This window comes from Pristis pectinata, chromosome 2 (assembly GCF_009764475.1).
Source record: "Pristis pectinata isolate sPriPec2 chromosome 2, sPriPec2.1.pri, whole genome shotgun sequence".
NCBI classification, from domain to species: domain Eukaryota; kingdom Metazoa; phylum Chordata; class Chondrichthyes; order Rhinopristiformes; family Pristidae; genus Pristis; species Pristis pectinata.
Window position 1 is genome coordinate 49,925,979 of NC_067406.1, and position 23,885 is coordinate 49,949,863.

The 23,885-nt window shown below is 37.1% G+C and overlaps 1 protein-coding gene across 2 annotated transcripts in view; it reads right to left on the reverse strand.

Moving 5' to 3' along the window:
* Positions 1 to 356: 356 nt before the first annotated feature.
* dhx29 (DEAH (Asp-Glu-Ala-His) box polypeptide 29) overlaps positions 357 to 23,885 on the reverse strand; it is a 50,556-nt gene continuing 27,027 nt past the window's right edge. The window contains exons 15-28 of one of the 2 annotated variants that reach the window (XM_052045880.1): positions 23,701 to 23,845; positions 22,445 to 22,565; positions 19,398 to 19,482; positions 17,819 to 17,907; positions 17,409 to 17,537; positions 16,104 to 16,179; positions 12,732 to 12,956; positions 11,053 to 11,189; positions 10,808 to 10,898; positions 10,171 to 10,497; positions 7,922 to 8,053; positions 6,265 to 6,361; positions 4,903 to 4,959; positions 357 to 443 (exon numbers count right to left, since the gene is read on the reverse strand). In XM_052045880.1, coding sequence (XP_051901840.1) covers positions 4,904 to 4,959; positions 6,265 to 6,361; positions 7,922 to 8,053; positions 10,171 to 10,497; positions 10,808 to 10,898; positions 11,053 to 11,189; positions 12,732 to 12,956; positions 16,104 to 16,179; positions 17,409 to 17,537; positions 17,819 to 17,907; positions 19,398 to 19,482; positions 22,445 to 22,565; positions 23,701 to 23,845 — 1,710 coding nt within the window. In that variant the 3' untranslated portion in view covers positions 357 to 443; position 4,903. Of the gene's footprint in view, positions 444 to 4,902; positions 4,960 to 6,264; positions 6,362 to 7,920; positions 8,054 to 10,170; positions 10,498 to 10,807; positions 10,899 to 11,052; positions 11,190 to 12,731; positions 12,957 to 16,103; positions 16,180 to 17,408; positions 17,538 to 17,818; positions 17,908 to 19,397; positions 19,483 to 22,444; positions 22,566 to 23,700; positions 23,846 to 23,885 lie in introns of those variants that run through there. The other variant, XM_052045890.1, reaches the window with a different exon arrangement.

Here is a 23,885-nt window from a genome sequence, read left to right on the forward strand (position 1 = left end):
TTATTCATTAGTCAATAATTGGCAAATATACCAACTAAATTTATAAATAATAATGCAACCATTTGCTTGAAAATGCTTCAAATTTGCAGCTGAATACAAAAGAGACCCAGTTTCTTTTTTTTTAAATTGTTAATTATTTCTAATTGTGAGATTAAGGTATATTTTTGATTTAATATGATTTATATGGCATTCATGGAAATTTCTGCAGCCAGTTTGAATAAAACTAGAACATTTAAAAAAATCATAAAAAGTCACAGCATCTAGAAGAGAAAGATTTATAATTAATTAAGATTCATAAATGTCAGTTGCTGACTAACCTGCAATGCATTTCTGTTGTTTATCTTTGATTGTAGCATTTAGGGTTTTCAGCTTCCTTCAATGCTATTCATTGAGTCTCACCACAAACAGTTGGATGCAAATGCACAGCTTTCTTTGTCCTTCAGCTAATAAAGGAAAAGCACAATACTGATTGAACATTAAGCCAAAAATTGAAGCTAGATTTGTGTAACAATCAGACTGGGTCTCAAAAATCACATTTTTTTAATTTAGCCTCCAAAGACTATAATGCTTGTAACTCAACACAATGCCTTGTATTAAAGCCACAAAATGAATGTTTTATTAGCAGGTTTTTGTTTCAGTCAAAAAGTAACAAAACATGGGGTTTGGTAAAATATCTCAGAAACACATGTTCTAAAATAGCTTGTTCAAACGGCAATGACGGACAGAAATGGTACAAACCTTAAAAGGTTTGTAGGATCACCCACATTCAACTTTTTGACTGATTATGATGATCCTGAATTAAATCTTTCCTGATCACATTATTGGATAGATTGAAAGCAAAAGAAGTTTATTTCCATAATACATGCAGTTAGTTTTTTTGGCAAATTCATTGTTCCTTTTCTATCACATTGCTTATAAATGTAAAATAAAAGCCCAAGGTTTATGACAATTGGCTAAAAACGCGACAAGTGGCTGTTACAAACTTAAAAGCTGGTTTGCCTTATTATAGTAATTAGACTTGGATTGTATTTTTTTAAAGCTTAGAAGGATGAGCAGAGACAAACAAAATTCTCAAAAGGGCTTGATAGGCTATATGCAGGAAAATTGTTTCCCTTGACAGATGTCTAGGACCAGAGAGACAGTTTCAGAATAAGGCCATTTAGGACACAGATGAGGAGAGATTTAAATTTTTTAAAAATTTTATTTACAACGTGGTAACAGGCCCTTCCGGCCCAACGAGTCCGCGCCACCCATTTTAAACCCATATTAACCTACCCGCACGTCTTTGGAATGTGGGAGGAAACCCACGTAGACATGGGAGAATGTACAAACTCCTTACAGACAGCGACGGGAATCGAACCCCGATCACTGGCGCTGTAATAGCGTCGCGCTAACCGCAATGCTACCGTGCCGCCCCTATTTCTTCATTCAGAGGGCCTTGTACCTGTGGGATTCTTTATCTCAGGTGAGCAGTGGCGGCTCAGTCATTGTATTCGTTCAGAACAGATTATTAGATATTTGAACATTAATGGAATCGCGGAATATGGGGATACAGCTTCAAAACAGCGCTGAGAAGATCAGCCATGATCTTAATGAATGGCAGAGTAGGCTTGAAAGGCTGGATGTCCTATTCCTGCTACTATTTCTTATGTTCATGGATAAGTTACACACACCATAACCCAGAGAGTGCATTACAAGAAATAATTGCTCTCTTTGGGGGCTCTAATTAACAGAGGAATGTTGACCAGGAGACAGGCAGAACAGTGCCTTGCAATATTACATAAAACCTATAATACATAATACCAATAGGTAGCTCCTAAGTTCTCTTTGCTTAAATGGCAATTTGCAATATTTTCTTCTAATTATAATATACTTTTTAATGAAAACCTTTAACTCAAAGAGTGCATGCACTTTTCTTAAAACAAATAAATTATGTATCCACTTTTGAGAATCTGTTCCTGATATTACAAACAAACAATTCAGCTGATGACACTTTGTATAACTTTGATGTTGAGATATTTATTTTTGGTAACTACTAAGGTGCAATGGTTGAGTGGAGCAATAACATAAAGATTCAACAAACTCACTTATTTACATTACAATTCACATCACAGTTATTTTTCCCCCAAATACAAGAATAAAATGCAACCATAATATATATTCTGAAATTCAAATAGTTCATCTAAATCTGGTGTTATTCTGCCACCTACTGTTAAAATTATCTTACTCTAACCAATCACCATTATTGATTTTTAACAGAAAGGCTCCAAATGGAATTTGATGCATTCAAAATAATACATTGTGAACAGAACTCATTGAAAGCTTTTGTTAATTTGCCAAGTAAATCTAATATGTTCCATAACAAGCCCTGATAACAACGTAAGGGAGAGGGGAGTGAGTGTGCAGATCATTAGTGCCCAATACATATTTTAAATGAGAGATAAAGTGTCAAAGGTATTGGATCTGGGCATAGCACGGCAAGAACCACGTTATATAACAGTGCATTGTGAGCCATCCACCATTTTATGATAGCTCAAGTATGTACTCATTCCAAATCTTTCTTAAAATTTTAATTCTTAGTGAAATTAAAATACCCTAGCCTCAAATCTTGTTAACCTCAAAATAATGTTAAAACCTTCTATAAATCATTCTGATTCATAGGCTGCCACTTGATTCAAATTGTCACTAAATACAGAAATGTCCCCAATAACCATCATATTGAACATTTACTCCCTTCATCACCAGCACACCATGATTATAGTTTGCATCATCTTCAAAATGTACTCCTCCAACTCGCCCAAACCTGCAGCTTCCCTAGAACATGTGCCTCAAATCCATTAATCTTGAGCAACATTAAACTCTTATAAATCATTCTGATTCAAATAGTCATGAAATACAAAATGTCCACAGTAACAGATTAACCAAGTAATGGCTTCACCACAAATAAAAGGCAGTTCCAACAAATAATGGTCTTCTCCTTCCCCCTCCATCCCACCACTAGCATACACAAATCTCGAAGAGTGCTCCACTTTGAAACTCCAAACAAAAAATAAATGCACATTATCAATTAACCCCATGAAACATCTTCCATGCCTGATGCATTCACAGAAACTCAACAACCTGCACATTCCACGTTGGAATTATCATTGAGAACAATATTTCCTATACTGTTTCATTTAGATTTAACTCCCATCTTCCATGACCTCCTCAGGTTTGAAATGCAGAAGACATTTTTAAAGCCTTGAAAATACAATTGAAATGTAACACTTCAATATAACCACATCTAGCAGACTGCGGGATTTAACTGAGTCATGGATGATTTATTAGAATTATAGAGCTTTCAGAGAGAACTCAACTAAAAAATCCATTCCTCAGAGTTGTGCTTCATGGCTGCACGTGTGTCTAGTTGGAGCTTGTGGCTTGAAAATTCTGTTTCAATTAACTAATTGTCTTTTTATAATTAAAACCAGTTTCTTATTCGGTCCTGTATTCTATCCTGGATTCATCTGGCTTTTTACTGAAGTATATTATGCAGAACTTTGAGAGTTTGAATTTAGTAAACCTATTTTGGGAATCTGGAATAGACTCATAAAACAAATAAAATTGGTGTCAGGCCATGATGGTTGTTTCCCATTTCTACAAGTACTCCTCCAGATTAGGTTTCATTATTAAAGCTGACCAAATGCCCTTTATCAGTTTTGCTGAACTTTTTCACTAGGTCTGTTTCCGGTTTGCAAAACCTCATCAGTGCCTGCCGATCTTTCTCAGTTTTGAGACCATCCCGCAAATGTTATTTTTCTTCAGCACCATAAATGTCAGTACATGCAACAATCTTTAATCTTCAGAAGTGAAGTAACCTTTCCTGTGCTATTTCAGATGAAGCTCACCAAAATAGATGGAAAATAAACTAGTAATATCTTCCACAGAGCTTTATCCTGCTTAGAGAAAACAATGTTATATTTCAGTTATTTTATTTACTTCAGTGCAACTCTAGTATGGCTTCTTTTTCGACTACTCTTTGAGAGTTGGTTATGCAGAAACTTCCCTGGGGATTTTAATAAGCTTTGCTGCTCAGAAAGAAATTTAAGTTTTATCTTCAATAATAAAGTATTTCACATTCTGTAAACATTAAGTTGCAGAGCTTCAATGACAACACAAATTTTAAGTCCAACATTGAAAGACAAAATTAATGAACCAAATGGCATTTGCTCTGTTAAGGTTAGATGGAAGTTACAAGTCTCAGTCTCCTTCAGATCTCATTCTCAGGAAAAGACCACTCATTTGCTTCATTCTCAACAATAACTGGCATTGCACTGCATTGCAAGCAGTTGTGCTTTATGAGCACAGTCTTTATAGATGAAAGAGATTTTCATTCCATTAGGATGGTTAGCTTCATTCTAGACTCCCAGGAAACAATAGTGTACTAACACCTCATCCATTGTTGAGCTCACTTTTACAATGATTTATAACAGAAATCTAATCAAGACTCTTCAATCTGAATGCTGCTTATGAGTTAACATTTTTTTCTGACAATAATCTCAAAGGGGTTATGCTGTAAGAAATACAAGGGCAAAGCAAAATTTGCTTCAACCTCTGGCTATGCTACATTTGACCAGAGAGGACTTAATGTTGACAGTAGAAAAAAGACAGACATTTGTGATAGAAAATACTCTAAATTATTAGATTGAAACAGACAGACTTCAGACACCAATAGTAATTAAGATAAGTAAAAGACCATAAGAATCGCCACTGGAACATTTATTGACTTGGACATCATATTATAAAGTAGCAAAAAACTCGGCATTGTTCACTTTATCATTTAAACTTAGACTTCAGGGAAGTCAAAGTTTTTTTGCCGTATGTACATAAATATATCAAGGCATTAAGAAACCATTATTTTACTTCAATCACTGTATTCAGTCTTGATCAGTTTCACGATTAATTGTATTATTTCATCATCTGAAAAGAAAAAACAATACCATCACAAATTAATTTCTTTCAGTTATTTGCTTAACAATATATAAATTTTTGAAACAGGTTAAATTAATTCACTTTCAAAATTATATTCCCAAGCCCTGGAGAGTTTTCCCAAAGATCTGGCCAACAGTTATTCCTCAACAGATGATTTAGGTAAGTGGGAGTCTGTGGTACAGAAATTGGCTAGCATTTCCTACATTAAAACAGTGATAATACTTCAGCAGTTCTTAATTGGCTTTAAAATGCTTTGGGATATTTAGTGTCATGAAAAGGTGCTATATAAAACTTCTTTTAAAATGGTCTCAAACTTCAATATGCATTTAAATAATTTTTCTGTAGGACTTTACCAAAGCAAGTCTTAAGGCCAAATTCAAGACAACGATAATGCATTATATTGAGCTGTACAAGACTGATCTGTTGCGAGAGCTATAAAGTTATATTAGTTGTTGTATATAATTTTGTAATTGTATATGAAATCATAAATGATTAGTATGATCTCATGTCATTATTGCCTTCAATGAAATATATGCCTACTTTTTCCTTAGCACAGCAGTTAGTGCCAGCGAACCGGGTTCAATCCCGGCCACTGTCTGTAAGGAGTTTGTACGTTCTCCACATGTCTGCGTGGGTTTCCTCTGGGTGCTCCGGTTTCCTCACACATTCCAAAAGACATACGGGCTAAGAAGTTATGGGCATGCTATGTTGGCACCAGAAGCGTGGCGACACTTGCGGGCTGCCCCCAGAACACTCGATGCAAAAGATGTATTTCACTGTGTGCTTCAATGTACGTGTGACTAATAAAGATATCTTATCTCTTACAAAATGGATGCTCACATTCAGCAGGTTCAATTGGTACAAAATTAAGCAAAAGAGGACACACTCACTGGGGTTGATTTCAAAATCCCAAAGAAAATTGAGAAAAATATACTCAATTTGGTTTAGCTGGAGTAAACACTGGGATAGTTATGAACAAGTGTATGCCATTTATCCCGACAAGACACTTTGTCAATCAATGCTCTGTCTTGCCATATTTCATGCAGTTCTAACAGCAGGCTGTAGATGAAATTATGACCTTGGTTAAAGTTAGGTAAAAAAAACACAAGAGTAAGAGGCAGGATGATTTAGAGATTTGTTATCAATGCCTAAATTTGTGTACATTCAAGAACGAAGAAGGCTGTTATCAGAAATGATTTCAATAGATACATCATTTACCCGTAACATCTATTTAACTTGCAAAAACATGACATAAAATGTGTGTGCACAACAGAATATAGAGACTGAAATTACTTTCAATTGACATTTTAGGATCTTCAAGTTTCTTCAGCAGCACAGAATCAATTAAGGCTCGCAGCTCTTTAAAAATTATTCCTGTCCTTACGGGAGCCTGAAAAATAATAAGTAAATATGAAAACCTTGAAATTTCAGTTTAAAATGCACATTTTACTAAGATTTGAATCCTGTCTCTGTTCATAATACTAATCAAGCAGGTTTTGTTAAAATCTAGTACTTGTCTTTTTCACAGTGACTACTTCTCTACAATAGACTTCCACACAAGGAATCTAGATTGCACTGAACATTTCTAAAATAAAAACAAAAAATATTGGAACACTCAACAATTCAGGCAGCATCTGTGAAAAGAGAAACAGAGACTCTGTCAGAACTGAAATATCAACTCTGTTCCTGTTTCCACAGATGTTGCCTGACAGGCTGAGTGTTTCCAGCATTTTCTATTTTCTATGTCTGTTTCAGATTTTTAGCATCAGCTTCTTTTTAAAAAAATTCTTTTACTGAGGAAGATTCGGGTCAATGGAGGAGGTGATGCATAATGAACCAAAATTACAGACAAGGGAGGGAGAAAAGACTTGGCTGGGGGAAAGGGGGCGAGAAAGGAGAATGTGCTCTGATGATGTAACATATGCTGGGTAGTCTGCTCTACCCTGTCCAAGGTGGCATAAAATGACCCAGTCTTCAGAAGACAGAATTCACTTTCACCATTATGGACAGAATGACAGTTTTTGATTAGTTTTGCAGGTCTGACTGCAAGAAGTGGCAAAGTTTCTCCAACTACGTACTGATGCAAAGATGAATAAGGCAGCTAATACTAGAAGTGCTATCTCCAACCTCGTCAGGAAAAATGGGTTTGTGCAGAACATCTCAGATAAAAGCATATATACTTATTCTCATTCCTAAAGAATGTCACTCTTTAATCCCTTAAGGTCATGGAATTTCCAGAACAATATCTATCCTGCCAACACCATAAGTAAAATACAAAATTTACAGGTGAAACTAGAAAAATAAATTATGCATCAGACCAAATGCAAAAATAGCAGCCACAAAAATATACCAGCTTACACTTGCTCAGAAACCAACTAAATGCAAAAGCAGAGCTTCATAAAATTGTGAAAAAATATCCTTGCAACCACCTATTCCCGCACCATAAAGAGTTCTGTTGTTGATAATGCTGAAAATAAATTGCAGATGTGGGTTCTTTTAAGCTATCAGGTCATTACGTCATTACCACTGGTGTGGATTCATAAAAATGTTTTCTGAAGAGCACATGGCTCATGAACTATTATACGTGCAAGATCCTCTCTTTAAAGGTGTTGGGAATGGAGTTACTATGTGAGGAAATTCCAGAGTAAAGGCCCATATGGACACGGCCATCAATGGTAAAGCATTGAAATCAGGGATGTGCATGAGGGCATATTAATGGAATCTCTAGACGGATGAAGAAGTGCAGAATGTTACTATGACAGGAAAAAGCAAGACTATTTTCAAAGGAGAATGAAAATTTAATAGTCAAGGCTCTGCCAGATCAGCAGCAAATGTAGATCAGTGTGCACAAGTGTAAGGAGGGGAGCGGTGGAGGCAGCGGGGAGGAATAGCAAATGAACGGGTGAATTAAAATGTGAGTTAGAGTAGAACAATAATCAAATATTCTCACCTGGAAATATATCCAACCATCAACTGAAAGTAACCTTTCACGGTGCATCACTTCTATCTCACCACCAAAAAGTAAGATTGGAAAAGGTGAAATCAGGGTTATCTCCCGCACATACACCTTGCTGTATTTCACCTTGTTTGGAAAACAAAAGTGGAATGATCTATTGTAAAATAAATTTGTCAACAAAACTCACCAAAAATATATGTTTAGCTGTTCAACTATGACCATAGACTTGACTACCCCATAAAATTATGCATTTATTCTGCATATGAAGATCACTCATAAGGAGGATTGTATGAGACTCCATATTGTCCATGACATATATCAAAGAAAAGATGTACCATTTAAGTACAACTTTGCCAATAAAGTACATATTCATAAAATAAGAAAACAATCATCTGCAGGATTTCTTAGACTTGGGTGCAATTCAATTCAATTAGAAAGCTGTACCTGTAATTGTTTAGGATAGGAAACATTAATTGACCAGTTCTACCATAACCAACAAGTAACTTGATCTGCTACTTAAAGGGATTGATGACATGCCAGCATTGATTGGAAAAGAGATCTTGTTCAGGACTTAGTGGCAGCATTTAATTTCTGGACTAAAGTAGAGCAAGTTAACGAGTGTAAATTTCCAAAGCTTCTTCCCACTCATTTGCTGTGAAAATTTAATCATGCACTTTACTTAAAGAGTGGCGAACATTGTGAGCAGGGAAGTAACCACAGAGAGATCCCAGGACTGTGATCAATAGTTTTTTGTTGGTTGGGAAGGGGATGGGGAGGTGGTAGAGTTTCTGCTTCTTCAAAGATAGACTTGCTTCAGACCAATATTAAACTAGGTTGAGACTGTGAGGTGGTCTTAAAAGAGTGGAAAATATCGTAAAGATTGGAAGGTGCTCAGCTTGGGAAATTAAATGCGATAAGTTAAAGATATAAAAATTGAGATCATTCAGTGAAAGGACCAAGGGAAAAATAGAACATATCTTGAAGATAATTTTTCCAGATAATTCAATACAGGGTCCGGAAGCCTGTACCGTGCCCAGATGGAAAAAAGCCAGCATTGTGCCTTATTGTAGCAGTGCAAGAGGCCACAAACAGATGAGCCATGGTGGGAGTGGAATGGAGAATTAAAATAGCATCCCACAGTGAGTGCCTAATGCTGCACCTTTGAAGTGACAAAAGTGAAGGAAGCTGAAAGAGGTAGTTCAATGCAAGGATGAGTTCAACAAGGCAAATGAGCATGTTGGTAGAGGGGAACTGGTTGGGTCTCTATTCATAGAGTCATAGTCATGTTGCAGTGAAACGGGCCCTTTGGCCCACTGGTCCATGCTGACCAAGATTCCCATCAAAGCTAGTCCCATTTGCCCACATTTGGCCCATATCCCCCTAAAACTTTTCTATCCATGTAACTGTCTGAGTACCTTTTAAATGTTATTAACGTACCTGCCTCAACCACTTCCTCTGGCAGCTCATTCCATATACTGATCACCCTCTGGGTGAAAGAGTTGCCCCCAGATTCTTATTAAATTTCTCCCCTCTCACCTTCAAGAACTGGAGGGCCCTCAGACCCTCCACATTTTGGATGGAGGTGTAGAAGGACCATATATCTATTGTGAAGATGAATTAGTTAGGACTAGGGAACTGGAAACAGTAGGTGGCAGAGGGTATCTTAAGTGTCATGGATGTAGGTGGAAAGGAATTGGACAGGATGAAGCTGAGACCTTTGCTTACAATAGATAGTTTGGGATCAGAGAAGAGATGATCAGAAGGGATGGTGAAAATAAGGCAGGGGTTGTAAATGGGGGAAAAGAGATGAGATCAGAGGAAAGTGAAGGGGGAGAAAGGTCAGGAGATATATTGGAATCCAAGAGCTGTTCAAAACTGATCTCTGCAGCTTCTTCTGGAAAAAACTGATGAGAAAAGTGAAAGAACAGGAGTTGCAACTCTTGCAATTGCATTGGAATATCGAATTCTCCAACTTTATATAACTCACTTTCTCTGTCTATATCAGGACTGCCCATTTCTGCTTCAAATTATCCATTTTTGACATTGGTTTATTGTATTCCCATGCATTAGCACAGCCTGAACTACTATCTGCAACACATCAACACTTCTTTAACACCTTTTGCAACACATTACACTTCTTTTCACATCACTAACAAAGTCCCAAAGATAAGCTGAACAAAAGCCTCCAAAATATCTTGTACAGATCAAACCAAATATGGGCACAAAAACTATTGATGAGTTACCTTCTCCTGGTATAGAATCCAGCCATTGGTCTGAAGATCCCTGTTGACAGATGAAGGGTGTGGTTGTGCTTTACCTTGTGCAGTTTCTATGGAACAAATCACCTTGTCAGCGATGTCCACTGATGGAGTATAAATAATCTTCCCAATATTGTCATATAGTCCTGCTGTTAATACAGCTTTAAGAAGGGGGATTTCCTGATATGATAAGCTCTGTTTAGAGTACTCTGGCAAGGACCCTTTATTGCAGCTTTGATTCTTAATTCCTCTGGATCTTGGTGACACAAAACCCACTGCCTCCATCAGCTTGATGAGTTCTTGTTTAACATCCTGCAAGTTTATTTTCCATGAAACATATCATGAGCCACCATTCTGCTTATGGTTTCTTTACAATTACAACTTTATTACAAAAATTGATATGGAACTTCATCCTATAAATATAAATCGATTTTTGCTAAAAGCTCAACATAACCATACATTCTTTAAACTTCCTTTTTCATAATGAAAATACGTATAACCTTAAACATCTGGGAAGATATGATATATCAGCACAAAAATCTTGAATGAAAAGCACAAAATTACAATGTTTATTAGAATAAAAGCACAAAATTACAGTGTTTATTATAATAAAAGTGCAAACCTCCATTGTTAGAAGTGCAGTCCTGCTCAAGAAGTGTTTCTTGCAATAAGCCATTTCGGCGCGATATCCATCACTTCGTACATTCTTCCATCTTAACGTGGAAACAAAAATTCGAATTTAGATACATTGAGATCAACTAATTGAAGAGTGTCTGATGCATATAATTAAGTTTATGGAATCCAGAAACATTCCTTTCAAGTTTAATTAATAACAGACAGCACAATTACAGAAAAGTTGAGACATACCCTAAATATGCATTGTAAATAGTCAGATGATCTGAATTAGACAATGACATGGCTGTTTTTGCAAAGTTTGCTTCATCTTTTCCATTCACCGGAGTAACAAAGGGAGATTTTTCAGTCATGGCAGCAGCAATGGTTGCCTGCAAACAAATCATACATTTTTATCTCAGTATTTGACACACATTGTAAATGATTGTGCAGAGATTTTGTTTCTCCCCCTGAGAAGAGGTGGGGAATTTTGAAAACTTCTAGCACCCCTTCAGAGAGCATAATGCCCACGATTTCCTGATGTGCACTGTTGTCACTTTAACTTGCACCTCTATAATGCAGCATTGTAAAAATAAGCACCCCAAACCCCTTCATGGAAGCCCAATGAGAAAATGTACGTTAACCTGAAGGATTGACCAAAATCTCAACCAATGAAGTTGATTTTACGGGAGGGTTAAAAAAAATGGAGGATCTTACGTAAAAGTCTTAGGCAGAGCTGAATGTATGCTTATCAATCAAACTAAGGGAGGATGCACAAGCAATTTTATGGACCATATGTTACTTGACATCTCAGCCCAAGCCTGAACACTGCTCGTTATCTGAAGAGCTGTGAATGGAACAGAAAGCTACAATAGAACTGAAAGAAACAATATTCCTTTGTGCTAGATGTTACTCCAGCCAAATTCAAACTTCTCAGATTCTGGTTGCCTTTAATTTTACTCGGATTCTTTAATGTCACACTCAATCAAATGCTGCCTTGATATTACTTGTGGTCAACCTAATCTCATCTCTTAAATTCAGGTGATGTACAATTTTGGATTAAGGCAATAATGAAGTCTGGCACCAATTAGTCCTGATCATCGGTAATCAAGGCTATTGGTGAATACACCTCCATGACGCCTTCCTTCGCTTTGCTCATGATTGAGTGTAAACTGACAATTTGGCAAATAACCAGATGAGATTCATCCTGTTCTTTTCTGTTCTGGAATATATTGGGACATTTTTCACATGATTTAGTAGATGTAGCCTTGATGGTTAGTGGTGTGCCAATCTTTAAGCACTGCAGCTGGGTTAAGACCCTTAAGCCTTTGTTGCATCCAGTGTCTTCAGCAGATTATTGGTATCACATGAAGGAAGTCAAATTGGCTTAAGAGTAGCTTTTGTGATAGCAGAAATTCTGAGCAGGAGGTTTTGATGGATTATTCACTTGCACTTCTGTAAACACTTCATCTTTGTCTCATTTCTGCCATCATTGAGGACTGATGTTCATGGAACTTTCTCTATGAAGATGTTTGTTAACCAGTGTTCTAGTTTCACAAGCTTTATATGTTTTCTTAGGTATACATGATGCTGATCCTGCCATGCTCTTCTACACTCCTCATTGAACCCAGATTCAAATAGATTGATTTGGCAGAGGTTTAGATTTGGTGATGAGCATATGAAGTTTAATAAATCTAGGCTGACCTTAGGTTGCATTACTGATAAATCAGCCTGACTGCTCAGAAACAATACCACGAAAGCAAGGCTCACAGCATCTAATTGGACAATTAACCAAGTTAATGATTCCAGCTTTGAAAAGTTCAGCAAATTACTTGTAACAAATAATAAAAAAAATATGAGTAGGTCATTTTGAGCATAGATTTTTAAAATGCCAAACTGCATGGATTGAAATCTTATGTTTCCAATTTACTTACCACAGGTTCTAAACAGCCAAAAATTGCTCCAAAAATCAACATTTTCCCAATTTTCACATTTACTGGAAGGGCAGCAAGATGCTGCCCTAACGGAGTCAATTTAGGTTTGTTGATTTCACATGCTCCGATTTTCCTCAGCAGGTTCATCGCGTTACTAATGACCTGGATTTGTGGCGGATCTAAGGCTCTGGCAAGAAATTCTTCTGGAGACCCATGATCGCATTTCTAAAATAGAAAAACAAATGAGAAAATCATAGCACATAGGAAAATTATGTCCAGAATTCAACCAATTAGACCACAAAAACAGGGTTATCTCTTGTTCATTTACTGTTACAGAAATATACCTACACAGCTGAAGGTATAACCATTAATGACAGAGCAGATGGAGCACTAGGTGATTCTATAAGAGACTAAAGTCAAAGGAAGCTTCAGAAATGTAGCAGGATTTAAACAAGCCTGCAAGAATTTTACATTTCCAGTTCTTTGAGACTGGAAGCCACAACAGGTCAACAAGAACTTGTGCTGAAAGATACAGAGAGGACAAAAAAGACAATATATCATAACCACACTGTCCTATATTGCAACCCAACATGCGTCCCAAATGAACATGGACAAATTTCTCTGAATAAAATTAAAATTAATGTTAGAAGTGATAAACAGCTGTAGTACAGCGTACTGGGAATGAATAACAGAATTATTCTAATCGTCAATGGAGTTGCCAGTCTTAGCTGTGCCATTAAAAGAAATCTTCAAATGGAAGTAAGGGATACTACCAGAGGAATCAAGATTGTGTTCGTGTACCAATGAAAACTCCACTCTCCTATGCCTCTGAAATTATTGTCAGAGCAGTAGGTTAAAAAAAAATACATCATTGAGGAAAGAGAAGAATTAAAAGAAAATTATTACCATAATGATTCAGGAACTCACAACCTGAAATTCAGCAGGTTTCATATTACCAAAATCAATTCTACAACAGCTAAACAGCTACTGAGCTTCTCCACCCCGCATCAGGCCAGTTCATCCGACATAATCTCTGCCATTGATGGCACCATACAGAGAGACAAGTAAAGTCGAAGAGTATGGGAAATCTCTATTTCTCCCATAACAGCAGATCCCCAGTGCTGTATTCCCAATCCTTGTCTACAAATTGTTTTCTGTAAGCTAGATATGGCCATCTAACCAATAATTTGCAGAGGTACATATTCAACAAAGCTTTTGAAAGGCATGCATTATTTCAACTTGATTAATGGCACTTCCAAAAAGAGTGTAAATTTAACTTGGAGTTGGTGAATTTTATAACGTGATGACTCAAAAAGAAACACTGATGTGGCATTTTGACTCATTGATCTACAACCTGCATTTCAGCTCAAGTGCAAAGTATTTTTATTGGAGTATATGCATGTGGGCGCACATGCATGCACAGGAGAACAATGAATTAGCATGCCACTTGGATATGGCATCAGGATGCATAAGGTATGTTACAATTGAACCAGATGACTTGTCCTGCTCATTGGATCTCATTCTTGTATATGTACATTTATATCCCATGACAATAAGCATTTTACCAATGTAGATAGCTGAAAAAAATCTCAATGTATTGTGCAAAACAATGATGCACTATTTCATGCCACATAAGTTTCAAAGAACTCTTTTAGTCTGGATTGTTAAATGAATTATCTTGATAATAATCTGCCTAAGGAATAATGAATAGTACAGCATATGGGTCTGCTTTTGATCCTCTGCACTTCCCTGCCCCCCTCCACCCAGATGGCCGATTGAGCCAGAGAGCCTGCTCCTGTTTCACTCAGCCAGAGAACTCTTAAGAGTTATCAGTCCAGATGTGCAGAAAAATCTTGGCAGAGCCTGGATCACTGATAGAGAAGGCTGCCCTTTAGTCTTCTCTACCAGCGATTTAGCTCCTAGTGATGTGGTGAAGGACTGATGATGATTGCAAGAAGGATAGTCGTAGGCTACTGAATGATGTTGATCAGTTAGTAAGATGGACAGAACAATGGCAGATGGAACTTAACCCTGATAAGTATAAGATGATACATTTTGGGAGGACTAATAAGGGTAGAACATGCACAATAAAGGTAGGGCCCGAATGAGCATTGAGAAACAGAGGGACCTCAGTGTACAAATTCAAGGATCCCTGAAAGTGACAGCACGGGTAGATAAGGTGGTGATGAAGGCATAAGGAATACTTGCCTTCATTAGCTGGGGCATACAATATAGAGCAAGAAGGTTATGGAACAACTTCATAGATCATTGGTTAGACCACAGTTAGAGTACTGTGTATAGATCTGGTCACGGCACTATAGGAATAATGTTATTCCAGTGGAGTGGGTGCAGACGAGATTCATCAGGGTGTTGCCTGGGACAAAGGTTTCAGTTATGAGACTGGATAGACTGGTTTTGTTTTCATTGGAATGGAGCAAGCTGAGGGAGATCTGATAGAAGTATACAAAATTGTGACAGACTTAGATAGGTTACATAGTAGGAAACTTTTCCCAATAACATAAGTATCTATATCTAGAGGGCATAGACTTGGAGTGAGGGGTAAGAGGTTTGGAAGGAATCTGAGAAAGAACTTTTTCCCACCTGAAGAGTGGTCAGAATCTGGAATGTACTGCCTTGAGTGGGTGGTGGAGGCAAGTACTCTCACAATGTTTAAGTAGTATCTAGACAAGTATTTGAATCACCAAGGCACAGAAGCCTTAGACCAAGGGTGGTAAATTAAATGAGTATTGATAAGTACTCAATAATCAGCATGGACAAGGTGAGCTGATTGGTGTTGTATGACATTATCATCAGTAAGCGGGAATTCAGAAAGTCAGCATTCTATGAGCTAATCCTCCAACCCAAAGTAATGACAAGTAATAGCATTTAAGGCAGTAACCATCTACATGCAAATTGGATGTTCAGGCCTATTACTTTGATTCATTTAGCTGGGGGGGGGGGGGGGGGGGGCAGCACAGCTTGTAGAGCTGCTGCCTCAGTTCCAGCGACTCCAGGGCTGTCCTCGTGGAGTTATTGCATGTTTTCCCTGTGAGTGAATGGATTTCCTCCAAGTGTTCAGTTTCCTCTCACATTCCCATCAGCACTGACACATCACCTTGACATTGTTGTTTCTTCTATTACTTTAATCCACGTTAATAATTTAGAGAACTCCAAAATAAATCCAACATCAGAATGTAGATTTGCATTAGAGATTAGCATGGTATTGCATTAGCATGAAATAGATTTAAATATTTTCATGTAAATATTCATTTGAATAGATCGATATTCAATTACACAGTGATGCCCTAACTGTACAGTAAAGGGCCCTCTTAGCATCATTTAAAATCTGAAATTCGTCTAAGTAAACATTACCATAATATGAAGGCAAAGCTCTTCCAAGGGTACTCGTAAGATTTCCGGGACAGAGTAATCTATGAAACTGTCATACCTGGAGAAACAAAGCAAATTACATCATTTCTTTAAAAAAAACGGGTCCCAATTTAAAAATAACCATTCGTAATGGAAACGTAATAGCAAAAATAATTTCAGATATTATGAAGTTTCAAAGCAAACCTTTCTACACAATTAAAAGATTTTCAAATGCAAATAAGCACTGGCAATGGGACTAGCTTGGATGGGGCATCCTGGTTGGCATGGACCAGTTGGGCCAAAGGGCCTGTTTCCAAACTGTATAACTCTATGACTATAGTGTCCATTGTCTAAAAAATGAATTAACTGAAATTAAAGAAAAAAATCTGTTAATTGACCAGCACTCATTCCGTGCAATGTAACAAAATTATCAAACTCCAAGCTTCAGAAGGGTTCAAAGAATAAGCAACAAAACATTGCGTAAAATGCAATAAATTCAATGGCTAACTTAGGTCTCAGATATACTAATTTAACAAAACTATAAACATATTTTTACTCTTACAATTGCTTAATTCTCAGCTAATATTGTACACCTGTCTGTTTCCTGAATGAGGAGCTCAACCCAATGGTCAACTTCCAAAATATGTGGATGAAGTGCTATGGGAAGCACTGCACTGCAAGTCACACCCATAACATACCAGTCTCACTCTGCTTACTGGAACATTCTGAAGATGGCTAATGATTACCAGCAATTCAATCTCCATGTTCTCCCAGGCTATGACAGGGTTCGTTCCTGTGAACTGTTTGTAACCCGGAAAATGTGATGCTTTGAAATAATATAGGACATGACAAGTAAATCAAGTATAACTATGCACAAGGACAGATAGGGTCAATGTGCTTTACGTGCACAAAAATATTGTCGAACAAGTCACTAACTTCGAGTCAAAGCCAAGCCTACACTTCTGATATTGCATATCCCCCCTGCCCCCCCAAGAACACTTCTTAAAACTCCTGTAAAAGGTAGAAAGATTTGCTTATCCCTGATTTAATATGGACTTCTTGTCATCCTCTGGCTTCCAATCTATAGTCTTGGTTCTGTCATGCTTTTCCCCCCCTTCCCAATAAATATTTTGCTCCTGTGCTCCTTTGTTCGTCCAGTTGCTTTTCTTGCCCTGTAGCATTACTACAGGAGATGTTACTTTGCTAAAATATCACATTTCAAAAATTAGGATCGAAAAACACTCTCAGACAATAAAGTATATTACCCTTTCAGATATGATCAATATTATATATTTTTCATGTATTCACCTTGCTTTTGTGTACAAACGAAAACAGAATCCCTCTCGGACACGACCAGCTCGACCCTGCCTCTGAAGTGCATTGGCTTTGCTGATAAATGTCTCTACCAATGAGCTCATTTGGCTACTTTCACGATATCTACAAAATTTAATATAAACACATTATATGATCTACAATTTTATAAGATATTGAAAAAATTCTGTATTTGCTAACGTAATATTTAATTCAGATGAACGTTGCAGAACCAATTAGTAACCGATTTAATGACAAAAATTATGAGTTGTGTGCAGCAATATTGCTTTACAATATTAATTTTTAAAATATTTTAAAAGTATCATTCAACTACAAAATCTGAAAAGCAGCTACAATCTAATTAGTAATTAAAAGAATGTTGACTACATAATACATCCTAAACAAACCTGTTTTCTTTAGTCTTTCCAGCATCAATGACAAAAACGACATCAGGTATAGTGATTCCTGTTTCTGCAATATTTGTTGCCAACACAATCTGAAAGTGAAAGATTAGACAATTAAATAATCAGGTGCAAAGAATTTCATATCTTTCGTGCTTTAGGTTTTAATTTATACTACCATATCTACATAATGCCATTAGTTGTGACAAAAAAATTCTTATTTGGCCACAATAGCATATGATTTGTTTGATACATTTTTTGAACTTAGAACCAATAAATGACCCTTAACTCTAATTCAATGTACCAATTCCATTCCTGCCCAATGGACATCCATGTCATGTTTAACCCATTCCTTCAGTATCATTCATCCCCAGATATGTTATATGCCATGTTAAATTACAACCTTAGTAATATTTAATATTGTTGGAAAAAAGATTACTTTTATTGCAATGCATTTCAAACCGTTAAGATGAGCAGAAATCAAAGCAAATAATTATATCTTGTAGACAAAGGTGAAAGCATCACCATTAATGACCAAAACAAACAGGTTTGCTGCTCATCCTTCTGGTTTCAATAGCAAATGAGGCCTTAAGAGTCATTAGATAGTGATGGTGATAAAATAGTTCTATTTCATGGGATGACCATTGAGGCACACAGACTGAGTCAGCTTCTTATAAGAAAATGCATCAATTTCTGAAATATTTTTAAGAGGAAGTCCTTAACCCATACACTCTTAGGAAGAGAGCATTGCTGCATCAGGTGCTAGTGAATATGGTGTGAATTGTATCTAAAGTATCAGTCTATCCCAAGACAGAAAATGAGGCGCTGTTGTCTTGGGACCTTTCAGCCTAATGGCATGAACATCAAATTCTCCCACTTTAAGTAAACCAAACACTTAAAGCACTTGTAGAGCAAAGGAAGTTGGGGGTAGATTCGATAACTGTGACATATTTAGGTCATGCAGACAAAGAAAAATCTGTCCATAGAAGCTGATGGTTTGGGATTATGGGATACAGGGGGCGATATCAAGAACAACTTATTTATGCAGAGAATGGTAATGAGCTGGAACTCGCCACCTGCAAGTGGTGGAAGCAGAGACAATCAATGATCTCAAAACAAAATTGGATAAATTCTAGTGGGAAATACACTTGCATGGCAACAGGGGTAAAGGAATGGGACTGTTTGGATGCTGGCATGGAATTGATATCAGGAATGGCCTCCTCTATGCCAATAACTCTCTGATATTGTGGAAAGCATTTTTAGTAAATCAGCCTACACAAGAGGAATGTTGGTAAGGGTCCTCAAAGTCTGAGGATATTGCAACTCCTCTGGGATTCTTTCTATTTCTAACTCCCAAAGAGTGAGAAAATACATATTAGGTTAATGTTGTTTAATTGGAAGTTGTTGAATTTTCCCTTTGCTTAAGTTGCAATTGCATTCTCTTATAAAGAACTAATATATTCATAAGCAAACACAGCCACTGACAATCATCTAAATATCTATATGTTGTTACAACCTCTATTTCCACACATCATTAAAAAAAAGAGGAGAAACCAGATTCTGATAGAATGACTGTTCCACTTACCTTCCTAACTCCTGGTGGTGGGACTGTGAAGGCTGCAGCTTGATCTTGTGATGAAAGGATAGAGTGCAAAGCAATCACTTTGTACCTACAAATTTAGCAACATAAAAATAAAATTACATGTTGGTATCATCCAAGAATGAAAAAAAATTGAGCCAAATAAAAAAACCATCAAGTTCATTTGAGGGAAGGGAGTGAACAAGGAAAGGTAACAAAGATAATGATACAGTAACCCACCAATTTCACCCCAAAAATCAATATCCATTTATTTTCTCCAAAAAAAAACACCCATTCTTCCAAATTCCACACAGTCTTACCACACTGGTGATTATACATTACTCACTCTCACTATTTGTATTCCGCCAAATTAAAAATCATACAGCAAATTAAAATGTTTGGAGACACAAGACACTGCAGATGATGGAAGCTGAAGCAAAAGACAAACTGCTGGATGAATTCAGGGGGTCGAGCAGCATCTTTTGGGGTGTTTGCAGGGGAGTGGTGCTGATGCGTTCCGATGCATGGTTTCAACACACATCAACAATTCCTCCCACCCCCACCCCAGATACTGCTCGACCCACTGAGTTCCTTCAGCAGTTTGTTTTTTGCTTAAAATGTATGGAGCTATGTGATAACTTGCAGTGAAGGAACATACACTAATTTGTGAAAAAGAATCTAGAAAATAACTGCAGAATGTTGTGCATCAAGCTGGGAAATTAAAAATCCAATTGTCAACAGATATCAAAAAATTGGAGGACAGCATAAGAGGACAACAAAGAGCATCCTTGGCTTGTAAATCTAAAACAAACACAAAGTGCTGGAAGTACTCTGAGTTGCTTGATCTGCTGGGTGCTTCCAGCATTTTCTATTTGTATTTCAGATTTCCAGCATCTGTAGTTTTTTTGCTCCAAAACAATGAACTGTATGTAATTAGCCTACTGAAACCCAGGAAATAATCTTTGAACCTAGAAACTGTAGAATTAGCTAGTTGATGTGATAAAGTATTTTTAGAAATACATGGAAGCAGAACAAGAACATGGCTAAGGTTGTGTTAATGCTTTTAGTAAAATAATCAGAACAAAAATTAGAACATCATGTTCAATTTCAATCGTATTAACAAAAGAGAAAAACTCCTGTCTGTAAAATTATATGTTCAATGCCCATTCCAGTGTTCTGGGCAAATAATGCAAAAAGAACTCCAGTATAGTACTGAGGAAGTACATCAATGTCACTGGCCCCAGCTTTCCTTTTAAATGAAAATAAAAATGCTCTACAGCACTATTCAAATAATAGAAGGGAACTTCTCCCAAGACCCCTGATAAATACCCTAATTTTTTTTTACTAGGAATATTTTGAAGGTTCCTAAATGTGGGTGTGAATTATATACATATGTACATGTTGTGTGGGATGTTGGATTTTCAGCCATTCTGTCAAATGGAGCTTTTCTTGATGTTGGATCCAATCGTCAGGCCTCTCCCACCATTGTGCCTAGATTTTACTTAACCAATCGGCCCTACTGAACTCAGGATTTCAGATAAGGACTTCTACGCATGCTGCTACTCAATTTGAGAGGCACCACAGAAAGCGAGCAAGAGCAAAATAAGTAAGTGAGGGAAAGGACATGAGAGAGTGAGTGAGCAAGCTCTAGCATCTCTTTCTCTACCACCCCCACCTCTCGTGCTCCAACTCCTCCTCTCAAATGTGGTCTGGACCAGCCATGTGGGGCAGCATCATGGCACAGTTGGTAGAGCCACTGCCTCAGAGATCAGGGTCCAATCCTGACCTTGGGTGCTGTCTGTGTGGAGCTTGCATGTCCCCTGGTTTCCTCTCACATTCCAAAGACTTGTGAATTAGTAGGTTATTTGACCAGGTAAATTGCCCTTAGTGTGTAGGTGAGTGGTAGAATTTGGAGGGAGCTGATAAGAATGTGGGGAGAATAAAAAAAAGTGATTGATGGAGGATTAGTGTAAATAGGTAGTTGATGGTTGGTGTGGACCGAGTGACCTGATGGGCTTGTTTCCGTGCTCTCTCTTTGATTCTTTGCTGTTCTCCCCTTGCAGCTTTTCTGCACACAATTCCCTGGGGTGTATCTACACCCAATGTCTCTATAATGGCCTGTAGTTCTTACCTATTTTACTTGATGAAAAAGCACACAAAGACTCAAGTTTCAAGCTTTCCAAATCTGAACACTAAAATTTGCACTATATTGTGTACTGTCTGCAAAGTGAGCAACTCTTAGTCATGTGGGCAGAAAAGAGTTTGTGAAGATGCTATCAATTTTTCCTAAAATTGAAGTTCCTAACAGAGAGCTGCTGTAAACATTTGAGAAAGATACACTGGGATTTTGCTGTAATTGTCTCTTAATCAACATATTAAAATCATTACAAAAACAGTAAGCTAGAATTGCTCAGCAAGTTAAGCAGTATCAACGGGGAGGAAAACAGAATACATGTTTCTGGTTGAGGACCCTTCATTAAAAATAGAAAAGTTAGAAGACAGGAGCATTTTAAGTTATAAAGAGAGGGGAAAGTGGAGAGAGAGCAGGGACTGTTTGAGAGAGGGTGCAAACCAAAGTTGTCAAGTAATAATTACTTTAATTCCTCCAATTAATATTGCCTGGTTGCCCAAAACACCCAATAAGGGCCTATCTTTCGATGGTCTGCCAGCATTCAAGACAAATTTTATTTTACATGGTAATTGTCATGGTGAGCAACCAGATAGGACTAAGGGGCTGAAGGGATGGCAAATGCTTGCAACCCAGACAGATACATGCACTGGTCCATGGGTCATATGTTGCGCATGGCAGCTATTATTTGGAAGCAGAAAGTCAGAAAAACATCTGCCAGGTGGCAATTCCATGTAGAGTCAGAAATTTCTCATCCCAGGTCATCGGGGAAATAACCCCAGTGGGTGGGGGGTGCAATTTAATAACCAAAAAGCATGAGTCAGCTTTTAGCTGAGTATTAGCTAATAAACTTCTGTGACCGTAAATGTTTTAGATGTTCTTGCCCAGATATTGAAAACAAACAGACAATGGAAACATACTTTACCTTTTCCTATCTTGAAACATTTTGTCTGTAGTTAAAAGATCATAAAGATGTTGAATATGAGCCAGACCTGGTAAGAATACTAGTACCGCACCATCAATTGCTCTGTACTGGCTACTTCTTCCTGAAAAGGCAATATCATCCAGTCAACATCAGACTTGCATTATAATTCCTGCTTTCATTTCCAAGATCCTTGATAGATCAAATGTTTGTCCCCTTCTTTATATGGTGTGCAATGATACATCTTCTACATAAAAGCAATCAGGTTTCACCTACATATCCAAGCTTTGGAGTTACGCTTTTAACCCATCTCCACTATTTCACTCTACTTGCCCAAAATCTTTTCTTTTTATAAATGGCAACTTCTTCCAGGTCAACATATGGAAAAATCAAAAACACTTTACCTCCACAATAACCTTACCACCTTGCTAAGGATTTCTTCCCCTTTTTAAAGAAAAAATCACCAATTTGATTTGAGAGAGACTTCAGAAAACTTCAATCTTCTGAATAAACCTCTGTGGCTACGGGATCCACTTCCCCACTAGACTACCAGGTGACTCTAGATGCTTTTTGCCTAGCTTCCAATGAGTTGTACAAAATTATGCAAGGTGTTCCAGAGAAGCCAGGTAGACAATTTGGTATTTTTCTGTATTTTTCATACATTCATTTACTGCTAAAACCAATTTATTGATGTACTTGAAACAAAGGCTGTGTGATACCCAAGCTAAGATTTGTCACATGTAACCATGCTGTACTATAAATCCCATTTACACATGCCAGTGGCAAGTAATTTACACCTACTTATGAACATGTTGTCTGCAAAATAAAGTTATAATAATTATCACATTTATGTTAGTCAAGCCCATACAACTACTTCCAAATATTCTTGCGTCTACAACAAAAGAATCATTTGATCATCTCTATCTACAATTAACAATAAACTTCAAATCAGATTCTTGCAGCAGTTGGAGATTTTTATTGGAGTTACAAAATATTAAAATAAATTAGAATTTGTCAGATGTAACCATAATGTAAAACAGAAACATTTAAACCTGCACTTGCTTTTTAAACAAAACCAACACTGCTTCACTTTCAGTAAGTAAATACTTTCAGAAATTTTTAAAAAATGCTGTGATTGTTAGAGACAAATAACAAAAGAAATGCTTGGCCAGCAGCATATGCAGTGGAGAACATCCAAGTTCAACAGCAGGAGTAACTGTTATAGTAGATGACACGAAGTATTTGTTTTTTTCACCTACCCAAATAGCTAATCAGCTCCAGGATGAGATCCACATTTATTTTAGTTGGATGCATGCACTGAATAGCATGACGTGTACGAGTACTGTACTGTTCAAGGTCAGGTGTCAAATACTGGCTGGGTATGAGGTCTTTAACAAAATGTTCCTGAAATGGATATTAACAGTGACTAATTAAAAATTTATGA